General features: G+C 43.6%; 1 protein-coding gene across 2 annotated transcripts in view; it reads left to right on the top strand.

Annotated features, from left to right (window-relative positions):
* The window catches only part of tra2 (transformer 2), a 196,518-nt gene that overhangs the window by 111,764 nt on the left and 61,143 nt on the right, over positions 1–23,611 (top strand). For both annotated transcript variants that reach the window (XM_068368485.1, XM_068368486.1), the window contains exon 3: positions 13,958–14,053. In XM_068368485.1, the coding sequence (XP_068224586.1) occupies positions 13,958–14,053 (96 nt within the window). The remainder of the gene's footprint in view (positions 1–13,957; positions 14,054–23,611) is intronic.

Genomic DNA, 23,611 nt, shown 5'->3' with positions numbered 1-23,611 from the left:
GTGTGTTTAAGATAGAGGGACATGATCGGTTGTATATGGAGGTTCGACTCGATGCGGTTGAGCATTTTTTGTAGAGGGATGAAGTGTTAACGTTGAGACGGGTCTGTTAATTTTCCTCTCGTGGTGTCTTCTCTCCAGAGAGGAAAAATTTTTTGTTGTTGGAAATGATATACACATATGCATACGAAGTTAGATGGCAATGTTAAAGTGCACCTAGAAGAAATATGTTTGTACTGTAGTTTTTCAATATGGTTTTGTGGAAGTTAATCTCATGTGAAGGATCAAAGTATTGGATATATGTTTACTGTATAATATTGAATACCACTAAAAGAGAAATTATCAATTGTTGTTATTTAGTTTTGGAAAGAAACAACCCACTTCTGTTTCACCACTATTGCAGTTGATTCTAATTGTAGAGTTAGGGCATACATCCCATGATATTAAACTACAACAGTTTGACTAGAATTTTTGCAATAAAATAAATTATATATGTTTTTCAATGGTTCCAGGGACAAATTAGTGTGAAAGTTACTGCCCAAAGTGTGTGACCTTTTAGCATGTTTGTTGTGAAAATAAAAACCTGTCATAGGTTATAGGTTTTATTGCACACAAAAACTGGAGTCATCTCCTGAAACAATAGAAACAGCCACTATTACAACACGTATTACTTTACATGCACAATAACAAACAAATACATTAAAGTAAGGGCCAGACAACACAGGGACATCCACAAGCAATAATATGCACGAAGACACACAAATAGCAACATAATAAGCTGGTAAATGCAAGCAGAGAAACAACGTACATGAGAGCATAAATGTAAAACTACATTGAACATATATTACCACATTCTCCCCACCTATGAAATTCAAGCAGCATAATCATCAAAATACTTAGGAGCCCGCCGGGTCCTTTCGGACCTCCGGAGTGGTACAGGTGTAGTGCCTTGACCAGACGCAGCAGGAAGCTCTTGAACAGCACTTTCCCCGGATGTAACGTCATGAGTGACTTCTTGAAGAGCAGGTTCCGAGCTTGCTCTAGCATCTGGACGGCGCACCTCAGACTCTGATATACCTAGAGACTCTAGAGATTGCGGCAGTGAAGGTCTGGTGGCCTCCACGCTGCTACTATCATCACCACTTAAAGGTGCTAGATGCCTCAAAGACACAGTGGACTCTCTACCATCAGGAAACTTGACATGAGCATATTCAGGATTAGCTTCTACTATTTCTACTTCATCTACTAGAGGGTCATTCTTGCTGTGCCGTACTTGCCGTCTTAATAGAGCGGGACCTTTGGTGATGAGCCAGGTAGGCAACGTACGACCTGACGTGGACTTCCGAGGATGCTTTAGGAAACGCTCGTGTGGTGTACAATTAGTTGACGTACATAGCAGGGAACGGATAGAGTGAAGTGCATCTGGGAGGACAACTTCCCATTTCGAGACATCAAGATTCCTTGTTCTGAGAGCTAACCGAATGGTTTTCCATATGATTCCATTGTACCTTTCCACCTGGCCATTGCCCCTTGGGTTGTAGGGCGTAGTGCGACTGGTAGCCACTCCTTTCTCTAGTAAGAATTTCTTCAGTTCTTCTGACATGAATGAGGCTCCCCTGTCTGAGTGTACGTATGCTGGCATTCCGAATAGTGCAAACAGTTGTACCAAACACCCGATGATAGCACCAGCAGTCATGTCTGAACAAGGGAACGCAAAAGGCAAAAGGGAACCGTGAGAATTCGTCAAAGACTGTGAGCAAGTATCTGTTTTTCGACTGTGACGGAAGGGGCCCCTTAAAATCCAAGTTCAGTCTCTCGTATGGCTGAGTAGCTTTCACCAGATGGCCATCATCAGGCTTATAGAACTGAGGTTTGACAGTAGAGCAGATTGGACAAGAAGCAGTAACCTTCTTTACATCCTCAACAGAATAAGCCAGGTTCCGAACTCGGATGAAATGCACCATCCTTGACACTCCAGGATGACAGAGACTTTCATGCAGTTGTTTGAGTTTGTCTGTAGCTACAGCACCACAGACACGCGAGAGAGCATCTGCAGGAATATTATCCGTACCTGGACGATACACTATATTGTAGTGGTAGCATGACAGTTCAATGCGCCACCTGGCTATCTTGTCGTTCTTGATTTTGCTTGAAGATCTTGTGTCGAACATGAATGTTACACTTCGCTGGTCAGTAATCAGCTTAAAGTGATGACCAATTAGGTAATGCTTCCACTTTCTGAGGGCCTCAACTATGGCATAAGCTTCTTTCTCTACTGAAGAATGCCTTTGTTCACTGTCAGAGAGAGTGCGAGAGAAGAACGCTACAGGACGTCCATTCTGAGTGAGAGTAGTGGCAATGGCATGGTCTGAGGCATCTGTTTCGACTGTGAAAGGGGATGTAGGATCAATGGCTTGCACCACGGACTTTGCAATTTCATTCTTCAATTTCTCAAAAGTCAGAGAAGCTTCAAAAGACAATGGGAATCTCGTGGAGTGTGAAAGAGGCCGGACCTTCTCAGAGAAGTTGGGTATCCATCGTGAGTAATGAGCAAGAAACCCCAACATTCTCCGAAGAGAGGCAGTATCCTTGGGAAGGGGTAGACTCAAGAGAAGCTGCAGTCGTTCTGGATCAGGTTTGATCTCTCCGTCCTTTATAGAGTATCCCAGAAGGTTTATAGACTGTCCTGAAATCACACTTGTCATGATTAAATGTGAGGTTGTAATCCCTCGCCACTTTCAAGAAATGATTTAGGTTTTTGTCATGCTCCTCTTCCGTCTCTCCACATACAGTCACATTGTCCACATAAGCAAATGCCCCTTCCACCTTTTCTTTTGCAAGGATCTGATCCACAACTCGTTGGAAAGCGGCCACTCCGTTCTTCACACCAAATGGGATTCGATTGAACTCGTACAGCTTTCCACTCGCCTCAAAAGCAGTGTACAACTTTTCGTCTTCTCTTATTGGCACTTGGTGGTAGGCGCTCTTCAGGTCCAAGGTGCTAAACACTTTATATCTTGAGACATTGTTCACTGTTTCATCGATCCGAGGCAAAGGGTAAGCATCCAGCTCAGTAAACCTGTTTATAGTTTGTGAATAATCAATCACCATTCTCTTCCTGCGATTTTGCCCTGCAGTGATTAGCACCTGGGCCCTCCATGGAGACTGGCTGGGTCTTATTATTCCTTCTTGTAGCATTCTACCAATTTCAGTTTTGACAAATTCCTTATCAGCCTGAGAGTAATGTCTCGACTTTGCAGCAATGGGTCTGCAGTCTGCTGTCAGATTGCTGAAGAGTGCGGGCGCAACCAACTTCACTGCTGCCAGCCCACATATCTTGAGTGGTGGGCGTGCTCCTCCAAAATCCATTTCTAGAGCAGAATGATTCTTCAAGAATTCATGCCCCAAAATTACATCGCTACACAGGGCTGGCAGTACTTTGAGTTTTACACTAGGATAAATTTGTCCTTGCAGCTCCACATCAACACAACAAAGACCTAAGACTTTGGACGAGAGAGACGCATCAGCCATGGAGACGTGCCCGTCGTCAGGAAGTATGATTAGGTTGTTTTCTTTAGCAATCTTCTGACTCACAAAATTTTCCGAGCTTCCTGTATCAATAAGTGCATTAACAGGGAGACCATTAACTTTCAAACAACTCAAAGATTTACTAAGACTACTAGGCACAGCCCCAGACACAGTAGCCAGTGTTGCTGCCGAATATTTAGTTTTACCAGCAGAGGTATCCCCTATCGGTTTCCCTGACCTACACACTTTTGCATAATGTCCTTGTTTCTTACACTTTAGACATAAAGCTTCCCTAGCAGGACATTTGAACCGAGGGTGCCGTTTCAATCCACAGAAAAAACACTGATTGGCGCCAGTAGTGGCGGCAAGATGAGCAGTTTCATCACTACTTTCTAAAAACTCTGAATCACCTGACTGACTTTGTGGCTGAGGTACAGCAGCAGTAATTGGCTCAACAGTAGTATAAGAAGCAGAATGTTTCTGAGCCATCTCTAAAGTGCGTGCCTGTTCATAAGCAGTTTGCAAGTTAAGAGTTATATTTTCGAGTAGTCTTTGACGAATGGCACCAGAAGAGAGTCCATTGATGAATGCATCTCTAACATAGTTATCACACGCCTGCTCTGCTGACACTGCTTTGAACTGACAGTCTTTTGCTAGGAGCTTCAGAGCTTGGAGAAACTGGTCTAGAGACTCGCCAGACCCCTGCCTACGTGTGGCCAGGACATGCCTAGCAAATACCTCATTTCTAGGTTTTACATACAGTGATGTCAGTGCTTTCTCAGCCTTAACATAAGTGTCACAGTCTGCTATGTAGTCGTACACTCGAGGAGCAACGTAGTTGGTGAGTAGGATTAGTTTGTCTGCACTGGGAGATGTCTTCTGTACTGCTTGGTAGAAGTTGTTGAATGTCCTCAGCCAGTGCGTCCACTCCTTAGCAGCGGTGGTAGAATCCGGGTCAGCCTCGAAGCGTTCTGGACGTAGGAACCATTCCATGGCCTCTCAAATTTTTTATTTTGTGTGCAATAAATTGTTGTGAAAATAAAAACCTGTCATAGGTTATAGGTTTTATTGCACACAAAAACGGGAGTCACCTCCTGAAACAATAGAAACAGCCACTATTACAACACGTACTACTTTACATGCACAATAACAAACAAATACATCAAAGTAAGGGCCAGACAACACAGGGACATCCACAAGCAATAATATGCACGAAGACACACAAATAGCAACATAATAAGCTGGTAAATGCAAGCAGAGAAACAACGTACATGAGAGTATAAATGTAAAACTACATTGAACATATATTACCACAATGTTCTTGGCAACTTCGGGCCTTAACCAACTGTCATGAAGTCCACCTTGACCCAGGGAACAATTTCATGTGTTTTTGTAGCCCTTAAATCACATTCCCTGCATCTAAAAATTTTCCAGTACTTTACTACCACTGATATTTAATATTTTCATCTCATTATCTGTATTCAGAAAAAGGAACTCTACATAATTTTAACTTTCTACATATTTGTTGCCAAAAAACATGTATTGAGGTTAGAACTATGATCTTGAATGTCCTAAGACACATGACTGATACTTCATTCTCCAATGCTTGACTACTACTGAAATTGATTGTTTTGGTTACATTTTCTGTATTTAAGCAAAGGTATTAGCCCTAGTTCTAACTTGCTACTTATGTATGATTTTTATTGTTATTTCAGGATATTCATTACTGCTTTAGATTGCCAATCATGTAATAAGAAAAGGCAGGTTACTTGGGTAACAGTCATGATTTTGAATTACCCAATTTTAAATATTTAACTTAGCCGGTGAATATATAATAGCTGCTGCTCCAGCGGCTCGACAGAAAACACACACAAAAACTCGCGAGCGATCGCTATGAAGGTTGCGGGTGTGCCCACCAGCGCCAACTATCGGCCAGATACCGCACATACATGTAAACAGACCCAATTTTTTCTCTGTCGGCCTTAACGACAAGACGTATCAATACTCGCTGTATAACCTGGAGTTTTCTCAACATATTTGGTGAAGTACTTCCTTTTGGTTTGAGCTTTCGCAGTGCAGGTGTTTTATCTTCAACTTAAATCTTGAACTCGTTTTTGGATAGATTTAATTTTTGATGACTTTGGATTGTTTTTTGGACTTTCTTTGACTTTTAAATGGCCGACCCTTCCCTTAGTACGGAAGTGTGTTTTAGGCTTTTAGCAATTATCTTATCACGTTATAAATTAATTATAGATTTTCCTCTATATATTTTATATCTCAACCGCCTTTATTAGGCCTCTTCGATTAGCTTTCCATTTATAATAAACATCAAGATAAATTTTAATGATTTGTTTATATGCGACCTTTCCTGAGAGTAGGCGGTCCTAACTTGGAAACCGAAGTTAAACAACGTTGAGCCCTTTCAGTCATAAATAACTTTTACAGAGCAAATGATTTAAAACTTATTAAATGAATATTTTTTAGTAAATATTTTATGTAAGATTTTCTTTGAATAGTCTTCGTACTGTTTCAAAGATGAACTAATGTTTAGTTTATTTATGCTACGCAGTTTGCGCTCTATCGTTACGATAGAGAGAGAGAGTATCACGGTTTCACTTTGCAGAAAGAGTAAATCGATTCTGACGTTTTGTTCATTCTTCTTTCAAAGCTTAAATGTTTTAAATACTATTTTAAAGGAACTTTTTAATTGAAAAACCTTTCAGTTTTTTCCTTTGGTCAAATAACCTGTTTATTGACGAAAGGTAAGTGGGCTCTTCTCTTCGGTGCGAAATCAAGAGAGAGAGAGAGAGAGAGAGAGAGAGATAGAGACGGAGAGAGAGAGAGGAGAGAGAACGTTCCGATCTTTATTCTCGTCCCAAGCGAGTAACGTTGTTCTCGAGTCAGCTTTTTTACTCTCGTCCCTAGTCTCTGTACGGGGAGAAAGGATAAAACGTTTTTAGTTTTTATTCTCGTCCCAAGGCACTGTACGGTGAGAGATTGAAAACGTAGTTTTGAATGAACTAGTGTTTAGTCTCCTTCCCAGCCACTGATCTTTTTATCTTAAAATATGTTTACTGTTTTTTGCTTGTATTAATGTGCTTACATTATACGACTGATTTCGCAATTATAACCTTTTGATGAGGGTAGAAATGCGTTTCTTCAGGTAGAAATCAGTTTTATTCATACCTAATGTGAATTGTTAAAAAATTCGATTTCAGTGAAATAAGTGCAAAACAGAAAATCGTAGTGATAAAGTGATATTGCGCAAAGTGTTATCAGTGTTGCGACCGAGGGTTCGTCTGTTCGTGCCTGTCGTTCGCCTAGTCCGAGACCTCTTGCAAGCTCCCAAGCCCAGGGGAGAAGTAATGTCGTACGACTTATGGGTTCGAGAGGCCTTGATCAGCGAACAGACGTTCCCTCTATGGTATCAGGCGTATCTCACCAAGATCGCCCCTACCATAAGACGAGAGAGACGATTTTCTCCTCGTCATCCGAAGGCTTTTCGCATAAGAAACCGTGGAACAAGGTTTCGAGGCCCTTTAAGCGAAAGTCAGTCCTTTCAGGACAGGTCCATCGTCCTGGTTTTAACTATTAGGACAGCTCTGACCCTATGCAGTCATCGGAAGACTGCTCGCCGCCTAAACAAAAGCGTAACACAGGCTCCGAGAGTCTTTTTGTAGGCAAGGTTTTGCAGTCACAGACGTTACCCTCGTCTCTTACCGCAACCATTCCCGTTGATCCTAAATGGGTTGTACGGCAAGACATGCAGAATAAGCTTGCCTCTCTTATGGAGGACTATTCTGCTGAGCAGGTTCACGATGATCCTCGCCGCTTAGCTGATCAAGATCCTGGCCGTCAGCCGCCCCAACGAACCTTTGCTCGTCCTGTTGACGTTGACGTTACAAAGTCACGTCAGTCACGTTTTGTAGAACCTCACTCGATGCAGTCCAGTGTTGACTTTCAGCCGCTTGTGGACGTTCAGCCGCTCCCGCATGCTCTTGTTGACGTTCAGGACGTTCGCCAACCAGCGAAGTTGACTTGTTTTGACGTTGAGCGTCAAGCACCGCAGTCAAGAGTTGTTTTGACTGCTCAGTCTAGGCAGTCAAGGCAGTCTCGAGTTGACGTCGAGCATCCTCCCTCACCTGTTGGTTGTTGCTGGTCAGTCCTTTAAGCAGTTACATGACATAGCATCCTTGACTGCTACTGTTGCTCCTTTGCGTGTGGACTCTGCTTGTCAAGCATTGCCACCACGGCAGGTCTCTCCCTTGCTTGAGACTCGGCTATTGTCGGACAAGGTTCCTTCAGATGAGGAAGTTGCTTTTCCCCCTCCTACTGATATTCCCTTGAGGACTCTGTCAGACGGAGAGGAGCCTAAAGCTGCTCAGCCCTCTATGGACTTTAAATAAATCATGCTGATTTTTAAGGATCTTTGTCCGGATCTTTTTGTAACTGCTGCTCCTCGTTCGCCTAAACATCAGAGTTTACACTAGGCCTAGCTACTTCGAAGCCGTTGTTTTATAAGATAGTGCTCTCTCGCTCTTCTAAGAGAGCTTTACGTTTGCTAGGCGACTGGTTTATCACCAGGAGGAGTTTGGGGGAGACAGCCTTTGCTTTCCCTACTTTTAAGCTGGCTTATAGAGCGAGAGTCTGATATGACTCGGGAGAAGTTCTCGGCTTGGGAGTTCCTGCCTCTGCCCAGATAGACTTCTCAAACCTCATAGACTCTCCCTGGCGCCTGGCCATGAGACGCTCCAAGATTTTATGGTCGACTTCAGAGCTAGACCATCTCCTGTTAGGAGTTTTTTCGAGCGTTTGAAGTTTTGCTGTACAATTATGTCATGCATAAACAAGGCTTTCAGGGATGGCTCCAATGATCTGACAGCCACGTTCTATGCAGGAACAAGTCCCTCAGGGATGGCTCCAATGATCTGGCAGCCACGTTCACTGCAGGAGTACGTAAGAGGCAAGTGCGCTCAATGTGTTCATTGTCAAGACAAACTTCACGATGAAGTCTACCAGGCTGTCTTGACAGCATTAATGGAAGGCGACTGGATGGTCTCTCTCGACCTTCAGGAGGCATACTTCCACATTCCTATACACCCGGATTCCCAACCGTTTCTGAGGTTTGTTTACAGGAATGTGGGGTACCAGTTTCGAGCCCTGTGCTTTGGCCTCAGTCCTGCTCCTCTCGTGTTTACGAGGCTCATGAGGAATGTGGCAAAATCCCTCCATCTATCGGGGATCCGAGCCTCCCTGTACTTGGACGACTGGCCTCTCAGAGCATCGTCCAGTCTTCGCTGTCTGCAGGATCTACATTGGACGTTGAGTCTGGCCAGGGAGTTGGGACTTTTGGTCAACCTAAAAGTCCCAACAGATCCCATCCCAGATTATTCTATATTTGGGGATGGAGATTCGCGGTCCAGTTTTTTCGGGCTTTTCCGTCTGCCACCGAATAGAACAAGCCCTGCTCGAAGTCCAACTAATGCTGAAAAGAAATCGTTTGCTCAGTCAGGAGTTGGAACAGTCTCGTAGGGACTCTCTCATCCCTGGAGCAGTTTGTCTCACTAGGGAGACTACACCTTCTGCCTCTCCGGTTCCATCTAGCCTCTCAATGGAACTAGGACAAGACGTTAGAGACGGTATCATTCCCAGTCTCCGAACCAGTAAAGGCATGCCTGAAATGGTGGGACAGCAATATCAGTCTGAGAGAGGGACTATCCCTAGCAGTCAAGAACCCAAACCACGTGTTGTTCTCAGACGTGTCGGATTTGGGTTGGGGTGCGACCCTGGACGGTCGGGAATGCTCGGGTCTGTGGACCTCAAGTCAGAAGAGCATGCACATCAACGGCAAGGAGCTATTAGCAGTCCACTTGGCCTTGATGATATTCGAAAGCTTCTTCGAAACTAAGTGGTAGAGGTCAACTCAGACAACACCACAGCTTTGGCGTACATCTCCAAGCAAGGAGGCACACACTCCTTCACGCTGCTCGAGATCGCAAGGGACCTTCTCTTATGGTCAAGAAATCGAGGCATCTCCCTGTTGACGAGATTCATCCAGGGGGACTTGAACGCCTTGGCAGACTGTCTCAGTCGGAGGGGTCAGGTGATACCCACGGAATGGACCCTCCACAAGGACGTGGGCAAGAGTCTTTGGGCTACTTGGGGTCAACCCACCATAGACCTCTTTGCCTCCTTGTTGACCAAAAGGTTACCAATCTATTGCTCTCCAGTCCTAGATACGGAAGCAATCCACATAGACGCGTTTCTACTGGATTGGTCTCTTCTGGACTTATATGCATTCCCACCATTCAAGATAGTCAACAAGGTACTGCAGAAGTTCGCCTCTCACGAAGGGACAAGGTTGACGTTGGTTGCTACCCTCTGGCCCGCGAGAGAGTGGTTCACCGAGGTACTTCAATGGCTGGTAGACTTTCCAAGAAGTCTTCCTCTAAGAGTAGATCTGTTACGTCAGCCCCACGTAAAGAATGTCCATCAAAGCCTCCCCGCTCTTCGTCTGACTTCCTTCAGACTATCGAAAGACTCTCAAGATCTCGAGGCTTTTCGAAGGAAGCAGCCAGTGCGATTGCAAGAGCTAGGAGAGCTTCTACCATTAGAGTATACCAGTCGAAGTGGGAAGTCTTTCGAGACTGGTGCAAGTCAGCATATGTGTCCTCGTCCAGTACCTTTGTAGCCCAAATCGCAGATTTTCTTTTACATCTGAGAAAGGTTCGCTCCCTTTCAGCTCCCGCGATTAAGGGCTACAGGAGCATGTTGGCTTCGGTCTTTTGACATAGAGGCTTAGATCTTTCCAACAATAAAGATCTCCAAGATCTCCTTAAGTCTTTCGAGACCTCTAAGGAACGTCGTTTGGCAACTCCTGGATGGAACTTAGACGTGGTCCTAAGGTTCCTCATGTCAGACAGGTTTGAGCCATTACATTCAGCCTCCCTGAAGGATCTCACCCTCAAGACACTTTTCCTAGTGTGCTTGGCTTCGGCTAAAAGGGTCAGTGAACTTCATGCCTTCAGTAAGAACATCGGCTTTTCTACAGAAAAAGCCACTTGTTCACTTCAACTTGGTTTCCTGGCCAAAAATGAACTGCCTTCTCGTCCTTGGCCTAAATCTTTTGATATTCCTTGCTTATCAGAGATTGTAGGCAACGAACTGGAAAGAGTATTATGTCCTGTTAGAGCTCTTAAGTTCTATTTAGCTCGTACTAAGTCATTACGAGGTAAATCTGAGGCATTATGGTGCTCAGTTAAGAAACCATCATTGCCTATGTCAAAGAATGCTTTGTCATATTTTATCAGATTTTTAATACGAGAAGCTCATTCTCACTTGAATGAGAAAGACCAATGTTTGCTTAAGGTTAAGACGCACGAAGTTAGAGCTATAGCAACCTCCGTGGCCTTCAAGCAAAATAAATCTCTGTAAAGTATTGTGGACGCGACTTTTTGGAGAAGCAAGTCAGTGTTCGCGTCACTTTACTTAAAAGATGTCCAGACTCTTTACGAGGACTGCTACACACTGGGTCCATTCGTTGCAGCGAGTGCAGTAGTGGGTGAGGGTTCTACCACTACATTACCCTAATTCCAATATCCTTTTTAATCTGTCTCTTGAAATGTTTTTAATATTGTTTTTTGGGTTGTACGGAAGGCTAAGAAGCCTTTCGCATCCTGGTTGATTTGGCGGGTGGTCAAAGTCATTTCTTGAGAGCGCCCAGATTAGGGGTTTGATGAGGTCCTGTTGTATGGGTTGCAGCCCTTAATACTTCAGCTCCTGGGAATCTTTCAGCATCCTAAGAGGATCGCTGGGCTTCGTGAGGAAGACAGACTAATAAGGCAGAGTAATCGTCTAAGTCAACTTCCTTACCAGGTACCTATATATATTTGGGTTTTGTTATGATATAACTGTCAAAAACTCTAAGCATATACGCTGTAAACTTAATTAACTCTGGTCTCTACCCACCAGCATGGGTGTGAATCAGCTATTATATATTCACCGGCTAAGTTAAATATTTAAAAATGATAGTTTAATTATAAAATAAATTTTTGAATATACTTACCCGGTGAATATATAAATTAAAGGCCCCCCCTTCCTCCCCGATAGAGACCCAGCGGGATGAGAAAAAATTGGGTCTGTTTACATGTATATGCGGTATCTGGCCGATAGTTGGCGCTGGTGGGCACACCCGCAACCTTCATAGCAATCGCTCGCGAGTTTTTGTGTGTGTTTTCTGTCGAGCCGCTGGAGCAGCAGCTATTATATATTCACCGGGTAAGTATATTCAAAAATTTATTTTATAATTAAAATATCATTTTTTTTACGATAGAAACTTTGTCCTCTGCGCTCTGCTAATATGTGCTATGTAGATGTTAAGCATGGTAAAAAGGAATAGGTTTTTATACATGGATCACCAAAGGCTTACTCTGGCTATATTATTTACATGTGGGAAATTGGTCCTTCATTGTCTTTATTTTAAGGACATGTTGTACAATACTGTAAAACCTCCCTTGACAGTGTTTCACCTTATTTCTGATTGTACGTTGCTCACCTTTAAATATTTTACTTAATAATCCCTATTGAATTACTTTGTGACTTTACATCGGTTGACCTTCCATCGGTCTCTCCAGTGCACAATAATGAAAAAGGGCTTTAAAACCAGAGTTGTGTTATTAAATTTGAGAATACTATGCACCCATTCAGTATGAGAGTAGTACAGTAGTATACATAGCATAAACAAAAAATATGATTTTAAAGGAAAACATGCGCTAAGTCTGACAACGCCATTACAATCCTTCTCAAAGGCGTACAGTACAGTATAGGTTCACGCATGCATTCTGATTGAAGTACCTTTAGCATTGTTACTTCAAATCAAACTATTAATTCATGAATGGTTGTTAGTAGTATGATATGCTTAATCTGGGACTTTTAAAGATCAAATGAAAATAAACCAAAATATCTCATATGGTAAAATTTAAATTCACAGCAACGAATCTTGAACATCTTAGGCCTAATGGGGTCTCTGGCCAGAAACCCTACCACCTGCATACATAGTTAGATGTTTACAACTGTTCTGTTCTGTTTTGTTTATACACATTGAAGTTATCCTTTTTGAATTGCGGAAATTTTTCTTGAGTTTAGTCACCCCCAAGTAAACTTAGTGAATCTAAGCATCACTTTAATGATGCAAGGTAAATTAACATGATCAAGAGATATGAAAATGGAGAAAAAAGTGATAAACATTGTACACGCCTTATGCCTAGCTCGAATAATGGTATCTACCTGCTGTGTTTCAGTAAACAGAAGAGATGCCAAGTTGAAGGTGAAGTGAACATTGTACATGTATTAATATTACTGTAGTACATACTTCAACATGTAAATTTTATTAAATTGTACTAGGTTGCAAGTACTTAGTCATCTATTATGTCTTTTTAAGGGAGCATAAAATGGATTTTGACGTAGGAAAAATCTATTTTTGGGTGAGATAGCCATGTCGTCCTGATGGAAGGTCCCTTTGGCAGCTTCCTACTGTATCGTATCTCTACGAGTGATATTACCGTCAGGTATCACTTTATTGGAGGAATGTTCTGAACAGTTGAAAATAGACTTATGGCACTTTTCCTGGAACCATTTAATGATGTAGGGCCGGGTATTATTTCACTGTAATTTGAAGTATGATACACTGCAGTTTTTAGTTTCTTTTACCAGTTTATTGTTGAAAATTAGGTATTGTGTGGGTGACTGATTTCGTTTATTAAGAATATATTTATTTGATAATTGATTTCTTTCATTTCCATCTTAAGCTCTTTGAATTATTCTTTGTTGTTGTAAAACATCACCTATGGTACTGGAAAATTTGGATTAAATCCTTGTAAAGTAAGTTGGCAATTTCTTAAAACAATCTTTGGAATTTTAAAGTATAAGTGTAGACTTGAGGCTTTGTCAATTTAGATATTCCTGTTAATATATCATTTTGAATCTTCTGAAATTTTAATTGTATCAGGTGTTTGATTTAAAACTTACTTTTATCAGAGAAAGAAGACTTCTAATCCAAGAAAGAAAAGGTCGATTCAAGATTAGAAAAAGAAAGGAATGTGAAGAATGAAGAGGTTGTTATGTACCAATGATATAGATTGGAATGAAGATGATCACAGTATTTAGCAGCAGTTGAAATGTAGGCTAACTACATCAAATGTAGCAACTCATATTGGCAAGTGGAACAGGAGATATCAGGGAGGCTAAGATTCTTTTAGGTAATACATGTCCCACACTACAGTACTATTAATACAAACAAAACAGGTATATTTGCCTCACCCACTAGAACTTTTTTACCAATGTGTAGTAGATAATTACTGCCATCAGCTGTATTTTTACATTACCTCTGTTGCTAACTCTAAATAATGAGACTTCATTTGTCATTCTGTTTCAGGTCACGCTCGCGCACACCACGCCGTCATAGATCTAGAAGTGGCTCTCCACGTAATGGTTATAGTGGGAGCAGCAAGGGCTATTCGCATCGTAGCCGGTAGGATCTAATTATGTGTTACTTTTCTATGGAGACCTCCTAGGTTTCAGGATGAACCCTTCATTTTATAATTTGTACATTATTCTCAGCCTACATATTATCGGGTTAGATAATGTGTTCCCCATGGACTTTTCGGTGAAGGCTAGAACAGGGAATCTAATATAATAATATACCAATGAAATATTGTCTTCCCTGCCCTAAGGCCAGTATATCAATGTGTAATGCACGGACTCGGTGTGTATAAAGGAGAACTATGTGTTCAGGCTATCGAACCCATCACTGTGTCTTCAGTACTGAGTTCATCTGCTAACTGACAAGATGCCACCTACTGAGAACCATTACTGATGCTGAAAATAATGCTTACCCAGGCATTTGTTTGTGCCGGGGAAATCATCTTTCCATTGTCATTGATGGTCAAGTAGGATGCATTGTTTCTCAATTCTATGTTTTGTTAAAGATTTACAGAGTTTCACCACACCTTGCAAATTTAAGAGTGGGTCAGTTAATTAGGTTCTGAAGTAGTTATTGACTCAAGTTCAAACATACAGCAAATGTTTTTAAGCTGAACAGGCTGACTTGAATATCTTTTTGTAGTTTATGTATGAAAGATCTATTTTAATGTTACTGTTTTTGAAGTGTTTTATTTTAATTATTCATTACTTCTCTTGTAGTTTGTTTATTTACTTATTTCCTTTCCTCACTGGGCTATTTTTTCCTGTTGGAGCCCATGGGCTTATAGCATTCTGCTTTTATAAATAGGGCTGTAGCTTAGCTAGTAATAATAATAATAATAATTGCAGTACTATGTGATAGTGTTAATGTAGGCTCTGCTATTTTGGTAGCTAGCTTTGTTTTAATAAAGAATTTTCAGTTTTCTAAGATCACATTAAATCTGGCTCTAATGCAGCATGAAAATGGTCGTGTTAGTTTATTATTTTTTTCCTTATATAATATTAGTTTCGATTCAGCATTTCTGATGTAAACATGTTGTTCGCTAGGCATACATGCATTAGTTCATGTTGTAGTGGTTTGCGGAATGTGACCAGAGGTAGCACCCGAACTGCCTAGTGTCCGAATACTGACCACACTCCAACGTTCACTATACAAGAAAAGTAAAACGGTGGAAAACCAAAAATCTGAATAACAGGTCAAGAGAACATGTCAATGGGCACCACCCCTTGATTTTTTACTGGGCAAGCAGACCCCGATAGAACCTTACTTCCCTATTATTTATCCTGCCTTGAGCTTGCTGAATAAACAGGTAGCATGACCACTGATTCACTTCTGGGAAAATGAGCAGTATACATGAATAGCTTGAATCTCAGGTTAGATTTTATAAAGGAAACAAATAATACTAAACATATAATGGGTGGCTGAGAAGGGGACACTATGGTGTAAGGTACTGGAATGAAATGCTGTCTCCATAAAAACAAGAAAAATAATTATTTGAAAAGGGAATAAAAAGTTTATATCATTCCTGAGAGAAAGAGAAAAAAAAATTCAATCAGTGTTACACCCTGAGGGGATGGCTAAATAGCATATCAAATACACTATAGCAAGTTCCTAATGCTATGCTACAAACATCTACAGGTTATAGTACATAAAAAATGCCACTGTATGTATTGCCTGGGTGGTCCAACTATCTCAACAAACAACGCTACTGCTACACTAAGCGTCCCGACACAAAATGTTTTCAGCAGCCAACTCCGGCTGCTACACTCATTGTCAGTCACTCACAAAAAAATATATCACTATGAGCCCTTTTTCAGGATGAAGCCCTATCTGGTTCGTGATGCAAATTTTCCAATTGTTAACATCCAGACAGAGCCTTTCTGTTCCATGTAGATATTATCCAGAGAAAGTTCCAGGCTTATGACAGGAAAATCTTCAAGGTTAAAGGAGAACCCCACAATACTGTGGTTCATTATCTGCATGAACAGTCAGCTGGGTTTGTACATTGATGACACTTGAAAGTTTGGCTGCTGCTGAAAACTTTTCTATGCCACTTTATGTTCACTTGTTTCTGAGGACAAGTATGTGAAACACTATCCATGGACACTGTCAATATATGAAAACAATTACACTATGATGGTACAACCTAGGTCAGTAATAAGAATAATTTAGTTTCATTAGCTCCTATATTGGAAGAAGTTATAACAAAACAGGTCTTGAGTAACTTGTCTCTTGACAACTTCATCTTTCCTATATACTTATTCTTCTATCTTAAACTTGTCTCCCTACTGGGTGTAGGGTCCTGCTGTCAGTACCTGTTAAAAGAAATGATAACAGATTAAGGCACTTCTTTTGGGGGCGGTAACTTGAGGGCTATAAAAAATATGTAAAAAAAATATTGTTTTTTCATACAATCTTAACCATAAAGCTTTCTTTGACATAAACCATCATTCATTGCAATGATAGTTCCATTATGCAGTATATGCTACATGTTTGTGTGTATAGTTATTATTTTTTCCTATACTTGATACAAACCCTCATTCTTTACTATAGGAGATATTCTAGCGCGAACTGGAAAATACGGCAGAAAACCTTAACAAGGTTGATAACGACCAGGCCGATAGTTATCCACCTGTTAGCGGTGGGGGACTGCCGGTTGGTAGCTACTGTTTACCTTCAATCAAATTCTAGCCGTTGCAGTGGTAACACTGCTGCTCCTGCTTTTGTTTGACTGGCAGACTAGCCTTTCTTTATTGTGTTTTTTTATTAATTCTCTTTCTTTTTTCTTGGTTAGATGTGATGTCCTCTATTATGAGGAAGTGTCCTGGGGTTCCCCCGAAATCCTGTGGCACCTTTATGTCACCGCCGTAGGCGGATCCTCCTTCCCTATGCCCTACATGCAGAGGTCATAGGTGTTCTGAAGGTTGCCCCTGCTAAGTATGTAGAGAGTGGTCGCCCTCTGTGGGAAAAGTTCGAGAAGAGGAAGAAGAAGAAATCCAAGAGGGACTTGTTACTTCCAGGTTCGCCGTCAAAAGGTAAGGAGTCTCGGGCCTCCTCATCGGCCTCTCAATCTCTCCCTTCAGACTCTTCCTTGCCTTCCTCCTCCGGAGGGAAGTCGAGGAAGAGTGACACCATTGATTTAACCCCCATTCCTCTTGGTCAGGCAGATCACGTTGCCTCCCCCAGTCGGGCAATATTTTCCGCCAACGGGAATGACTGTTACCGCTTCCATTCCAGATCATGTACGAGCGGTATGGCCTTCCCTTGGACTTCCTGGTTCTCCTTCGGAGGAAGTTTGGAACCAGTTCCTCGTGGGCAAGGTATTCTCTCATGTCCCTTCTGTTTTGGAACCCTCAGGAGTTCCAGACCTCGCCTACCTCCCTTCAACTCAGTTGGCGCCTGCGGAAGTTTCAGTGGATATAATAACTTCAGCTCCTGCACCGTCTACTTCGCACTCCGTTTGCGCTTCTACAAAATCACAACATCGCAGTACCTCCTCCTCCTCCTCCTCCTCCTCCTCGCCCTCTTCGGAGGCCTGGAGGGAGAGAGAGAAGAGGAAAATGAGAGCTCGCTCTCCTTCGCCCAGATGTTCTCGCCGGAGAGACAGGCGACATAGGAAGAGACATCATTGTTCTCGCTCTTCCTCGCCTAATGTCTCTTAACGACATGTCTTGCTGCGAGACTATAAGTGGTCTCGTCACAAACCTAAGAAGAGAGCTTCCTCTCGTCATCGTTCTGCCACGCTATCGTTTTCCTCTCGCGAGAGATCATCAAAGCGCTCTAGGCACTTCAAGAAAAAGAGCGCTACGTTACGTTTGGTCTCTTCGTCACGAGAGCTCTCCAAAGCGTAATAAGCACTCCCTTAAGAGACGCTCTTCCCACGATTTTTCATCTAATCGCGCCAGGAGCGCGGCCAAGGGCAAAGTGTGCCCTGCCCTCGATCCCTCTCCTTCACATATTAGTTTGAGGCTCTCCGATCGCTCTAGGAAAGGGAGAAAGAGCACTTCTCCTCACCTTCGCTACGTGTCATCAGAGAGAGAACGCTCTCGCCCTTCAACTTCTCGATCGCGCAAGTCTCCAGTCATACTCCCGCGGGGTCAATCACCTCGCCTTCGTGTTTCAGACAGGACAACTCCGGTTCCCTTGCTCCCTAATGAGTTACGGAATACGAGCCTTACGAGAACCTCGAAAGAAGACGCAGGGGTACAACCCTTCGTCTCTTCTGTTGAGAGCAGAGGGAAAAGGCCAGATCTCCGATCAATTCAACCTCTTCCACCTCGTTCTTCAGACCCTTCAAAGAGAGGAATCCCTACAAATTCTACTAAGACAGTACCGATAATTCAGTCACCTTCTCCTAGACCGTCTACTTCCACGCTAGGTCAGGCGCTCGTGGTGCCATTATCCAGCGCTCAGCTTTCCCCTGTAATAACGGCATTGTGGTCTCCTACTTCGCCGTTACCTCCAGACACTCTGACTTTTATCGCCCTTCCTTCCTCCTGTAATAACTCGCAAGGAATTAGTGCAGCCTGAGGATTCCTCGGAAGAGCAACCACCAAAGGACTTAGAGTCCTCCTATTTGAAGGCTCTAAGAATATGTGTAATATCTCAGGCCTCTGCGATCTACATCTGTCTCCTCGACATACTGACACTCCAGCTTTAGAAAGACTATGTCGTCCTCCACTGAACCCTAAGACCAGAATTGAACTTCCCTGGACTGTTCACACTGTAGGCCGTCTGAGGAAGGTCTCGCAGGCGGTCTCGGGAGAAACGGGTTCCTTGAAGTCCCAGGGATCCTATAAACTTTTACAATTCCCGTTTACGAGGCAGAAGCACTTTTACAAGGTCAGAGACGCCAACCCTTCTCCTCTGACCCTGGATCCCTCACGGCAAGGCTCACACCTGGCTGCTCCTCGGAGAGACACTCTTCTCTTTCAGTCTCTTTCACAGCCACAGAAGCCTCGGCAATGGAAGTGGCTTCAATGTCCCTTCTGGAGGCTTTATCTTGGTTTGACACGTGGTCTGGTACAGCTGGCTACCTAGCGAGTCACAAGGACCTGTCAAACCAAAACTCCATGCAGTCCCTACAGGAAGTCCTAGCTGCTGGGGCCAAGACAATGGACTTCCTAACTGCTACAACAGCGACCATGTGGGGCAATTGGTTCCTCAAAAGGAGGGAATCAGTAGTTTCCAGACTTCATAGGAGCATCGGTAAGGCCGAGAGATCAGATTTGAGTAACTCGGACCTTCTACAACCTCTCCTCTTTTCTAAACAAGCAGTTTACCTTAGATACTTTGAGGAAAGAGACGCAGGACACCACGATGCAAGAGGCTGCCTCCTTTCGCACAATGCAACAGCAGCCAACTCCACAACCTAAGACCACAACCGTGGCTCCACTCCCAGCCAAGAGCCTCAGTCGCCCCTCTTTTGTAGCCAAACCTATGGGCAGAGGAAAATCGGCTCCTCCCAAGGCTAAAGGCAGAGGGAGGAACACTAGACAGAAATAGGGTGTGGCTCCCCCCTTCCAGTGCGTAGGGGGGGTGCCTGCAGTGGAATTGGAGGAGGTGGAAAGCTATGGGGGCCATGCAATGGACCATCAAGGTGCTTCATTGGGTGTACCGCATCCCCTTCATAGGCTCTCCTCCTTCTCTAATTCCTCCTCCGATCTCATCCTCCCAGGTCCCTTGGAATCTCGGGAAACAGCAACCCCTAGCTCAGGAGATCCAGAGCATGCTTCTAAAGGGCGCCATCCAACAAGTCCTCAACACCTTCCCGGGGTTTTTCAGTCTCCTCTTTCTGGTAGAGAAAGCCTCGTGGGGTTGGAGACCAGTAATCGGTCTCTCTACCTTGAATCAGTTTGTGAAGCTGACTCCATTAAAAATGGAGACGGCAGCCTCCGTGATCCAAGCAGTGCATCCAGGAGACTTTATGACATCTGTGGACTTAGAAGACGCATATTTCCAAGTACCGATCCATCGCTCATCTCGGAAATTCCTGCGCTTTCTGGTTCAAGGTCGAAGCTTCAAGTTCAAGGTTCTATGCTTTGGCCTCTCGTCTGCCCAACAGGTGTTTACAAGGGTTTTCGAGCTCGTTTCCTCGTGGGCACACAAGCACGAGATACGACTGCTAAGGTATCTAGACGATTGGCTACTCCTGGCCTCGTCCAGGGAACAAGCTCTGGATCACTTGAGAAGGCTTCTCGACCTTTGCAAGGATCTGGGGATCCTTGTAAACATAGAGAAGTCTTGTTTGATTCCAATCCAAGTCATGAACTATCTGGGTATGTCCATCAACACCCAGGTAGGGAGGGTGTTCCCTTTGGAAGACAGACTTCTGAGACTGAAACAATCCATTGCCCAACTCTTGTCTCTACTGCCTCCTCCAGCCAAGTTGTGGCAGAGTCTTCCAGGCCATCTTTCCTCCCTGGAAAAACTAGTTCCAGGTGGAAGATCAAGAATAAGAGGTCTCCAGTGGCATCTGAAGACCCATTGGTCCCAAAAGATTGATTCCCCATTCTTGTCAGTGAAGGTTCCAGCTCAGGTGATACAAGATCTTCAGTGGTGGTCAACCAGAGAGAATACCCAAACAGGCATTCCCCTCCAAAGCCCAAATCCAAAGTTAAAACTTTTCGGATGCATCGCTACGGGGCTGGGGTTCCCACCTAGGCCCGAAGTTAGCATCAGGAGTCTGGTCTCCGATAGAACAAACTCTCCATATAAATCACCTGGAATTGTTAGCAGCCTGGAAAGGCCTAAGATACTTTGTAGAAGATCTACAAAGACGAGAGGTGGAGCTGATGAGCGAACACAGCCATCTCGTACATCAAGAAACAAGGGGGTACTCGGGCAAGAGACTTCTGTCTGCTAGCTGAACAGATTTCCCAGTGGGTGAAAGGTCACAACATTTCTCTCATATCCAGATTTATTCCGGGTTGGAGAAACATCGTGGCGTATCAACTAAGCAGGCGTCACCAAGTGTTGAGTGGCGAATGGTCTTTGGATCCTCAAGTAGCGAAGGAAGTAATAGCTTTGTGGGGTTTCCTCACAGTAGACCTGTTCGCCACTTCTCTGAATACGAAACTTCCCCGCTACGGGTCCCCAGTTCTAGATCATTAGGCAGCGATCCAGGGCGCCCTTCAATAGTCTTGGGACAACCTGGATGCATAGGCCTTTCCACTCTTTTGCCTGCTCGGAAGGGTGATCAACAAACTCAGGACCTCCCGGAACTGCAAGCTAACCCTAATAGCTCCGGCATGGCCAAGCAGAGAATGGTAAGCAGACCTTCTTTCTTTCTTCCTCCAGAACCGCTTCTGCTGACGCAGCCACACAATGGTGTCCCCCACGGGAGAATTCCCTTTCTGGAGCTTCATGCCTGGAGGCTGTCCAGTCACTCCTCAGACGCAGAGGCTTTTCAGAGAAGGTGGCTGAGCCAATCTTCCACAAACCTCTACCAAGCAAGATGGAGAGTGTTTGCAGCTTGGTGTAGAGGGCGAGGCGTGTCTCTAGTCGATCCCTCTCTTCCTTTAGTGGCAGACTTCCTTTTGTACCTCAGGGAGGAAAAGCTCCTCTCAGTCTCGGCAATTAAGGGCTATCTTTCAGCCTTGAGCCTCATCTGTAGACTGAGAGAGGTTGACCTTTCCACCTCAGAAGATATCACCTTGTTGATTCGAGGAGTTTGAGAGATCTTGCCCCCCAGTTGAGATTAGACCACCACCTTGGGACGTGTCCCTGGTCTTACGTTCCTTGAAGGGTCCATCCTATGAGGCCTCAAATAGGACCTCTGACCCTTAAGACCGTCTTCCTAGTAGCTCTGGCCTTAGCCAAAAGGGTCAGTGAACTACATGGTCTGTCTTACGACGTCACCCATTCTAGGTGGGGGGGAAGTCTCTCTCAACTTCGTGCCAGGCTTTGTGGCCAAAACTCAGAATCCTTCATCGGCCGAAGAGAGGTTTCGAGAATTTCAATTTTCCAGCCTCAATAAGGTAACACAGGATACAGACCAATTGTTACTGTGCCCAGTCAAGGCGCTAAGGAAATACCCGAAGCGCACCAGACCTTTCAGACCACGCCTCCGTCATCTCTTCCTCAGTACTAACAAGGTAAAGAAGAGAATCTCTCGCAACACCATCTCTTTCTAGCTCAAGAAAGTTATTGCAAGAGCCATTCACGGAGACCCAGAGGCAGCACAACCAAAAGCCCATCAAGTTAGGGGAGTGGCTGCCTCACTGGTGTTTAAGAGAAATTTTTCAGTCTCCCAAGTCTTAAGAGCTGGGGTCTGGAAACGCCAATCTACATTCACCACACTATTTGAGCGATGTGACACTTAGGTCTCTAGACACCTTTTCTATAGGGCCTATTGTGGCAGGTCAACAGGTGCTGTAGCTACCTTACGCCCTTTCAGGGACAGTAGCCATTGGTTGAGGATTCTGTGTTACACTAAGTTTTAGAAGAACATCCTTCTATCTTCTTTGTTTCCTTCTCCCTCCCATCTGGGTATCCTAGTCTGTAGCCAGTTTCAGCTGGACTCGCCAAGGGAAATAAGGTATGAAACTCATCCGATTCCTGTCACAGGGTATAAGTTATACTCGTAGTCACGAGGTCTCCCCTTTTCAAGGTCGGGGGAATCCTAAGTATGAAAGGGTCCGAGTCAAATGTTCCTGACCCTCTTCATCCTTAAACATTTGTTTCCACGAAGCTACAAACTTTCAGTTTTGCTAAGATTATGGGGATCTACAAAGAAAGAAGATTAACGGGAGATTTTTTCTTCAAAAGAGTCTAGTCTGAGGACTATCTTCCCTAGGAATAGGGAACTCCTTGGCCACCCTAGCCTCAAGACTAAGTCTCCTATAGTAAAGAATGAGGGTTTGTATCAAGTGTAGGAACAAATGACAAACTTATAACAGAGTTTGTATTTTTCCTAACATACAAACCCGAATTCTTTACACAAATTTTCCCTCCGTCACCGCCCCTAGAATAGTCCTAGCTAGAATCCGATTGAAGGTAAACAGTAGCTACCGACCGGCAGTCCACCACCGCTAACAGGTGAATAACTACCGGCCTGGTCGTTAACGACATTGTTAAGGTTTTTCTGCCGTATTTTCCAGCTCGCGCTAGAATATCTCCTATAGTAAAGAATTCGGGTTTGTATGTTAGGAAAAATACAAACTCTGTTATAAGTTTGTCATATCTACGAACACCTCCCTGAGCTCATATTGGTTTTTCTCCAGAAGCTTGGCTTATCGACGTTTACCTCCAAAATTGATTAAAGATTTTCCTATTTTCTTTATTTTCTAAAGATGCATGCCCCTAGTAAAGCAATGAAACACACTAGGAGTTAATGACAAGCAGTGCCAGCAGTTTCATGTTATTCAGTTTTTTATGTCGTATTGGGGATATGAAGACGTATTTTCTTCTTTACCACCGTTATCCCTACATTCTTACATTTGGCAGAGTGTTTGTACGATTGCATGCCTTGCAGTTATCAACCACAGTTATTGCTGCAAGGCAGCAGTTTTACAGTTATTGGCAGTGGGCCAAGCCTTTTGCTAAAGCATGACTACAAGGCAGCAGCTGTCCTTTTAGTCACTTTCTTTGACACGTAGGACATAG

The sequence above is a fragment of the Palaemon carinicauda genome, unplaced genomic scaffold (genome assembly GCF_036898095.1).
Source record: "Palaemon carinicauda isolate YSFRI2023 unplaced genomic scaffold, ASM3689809v2 scaffold22, whole genome shotgun sequence".
Classification (NCBI taxonomy): Eukaryota; Metazoa; Arthropoda; class Malacostraca; order Decapoda; family Palaemonidae; genus Palaemon; species Palaemon carinicauda.
This window is presented reverse-complemented; position numbering and strand designations above follow the sequence as displayed.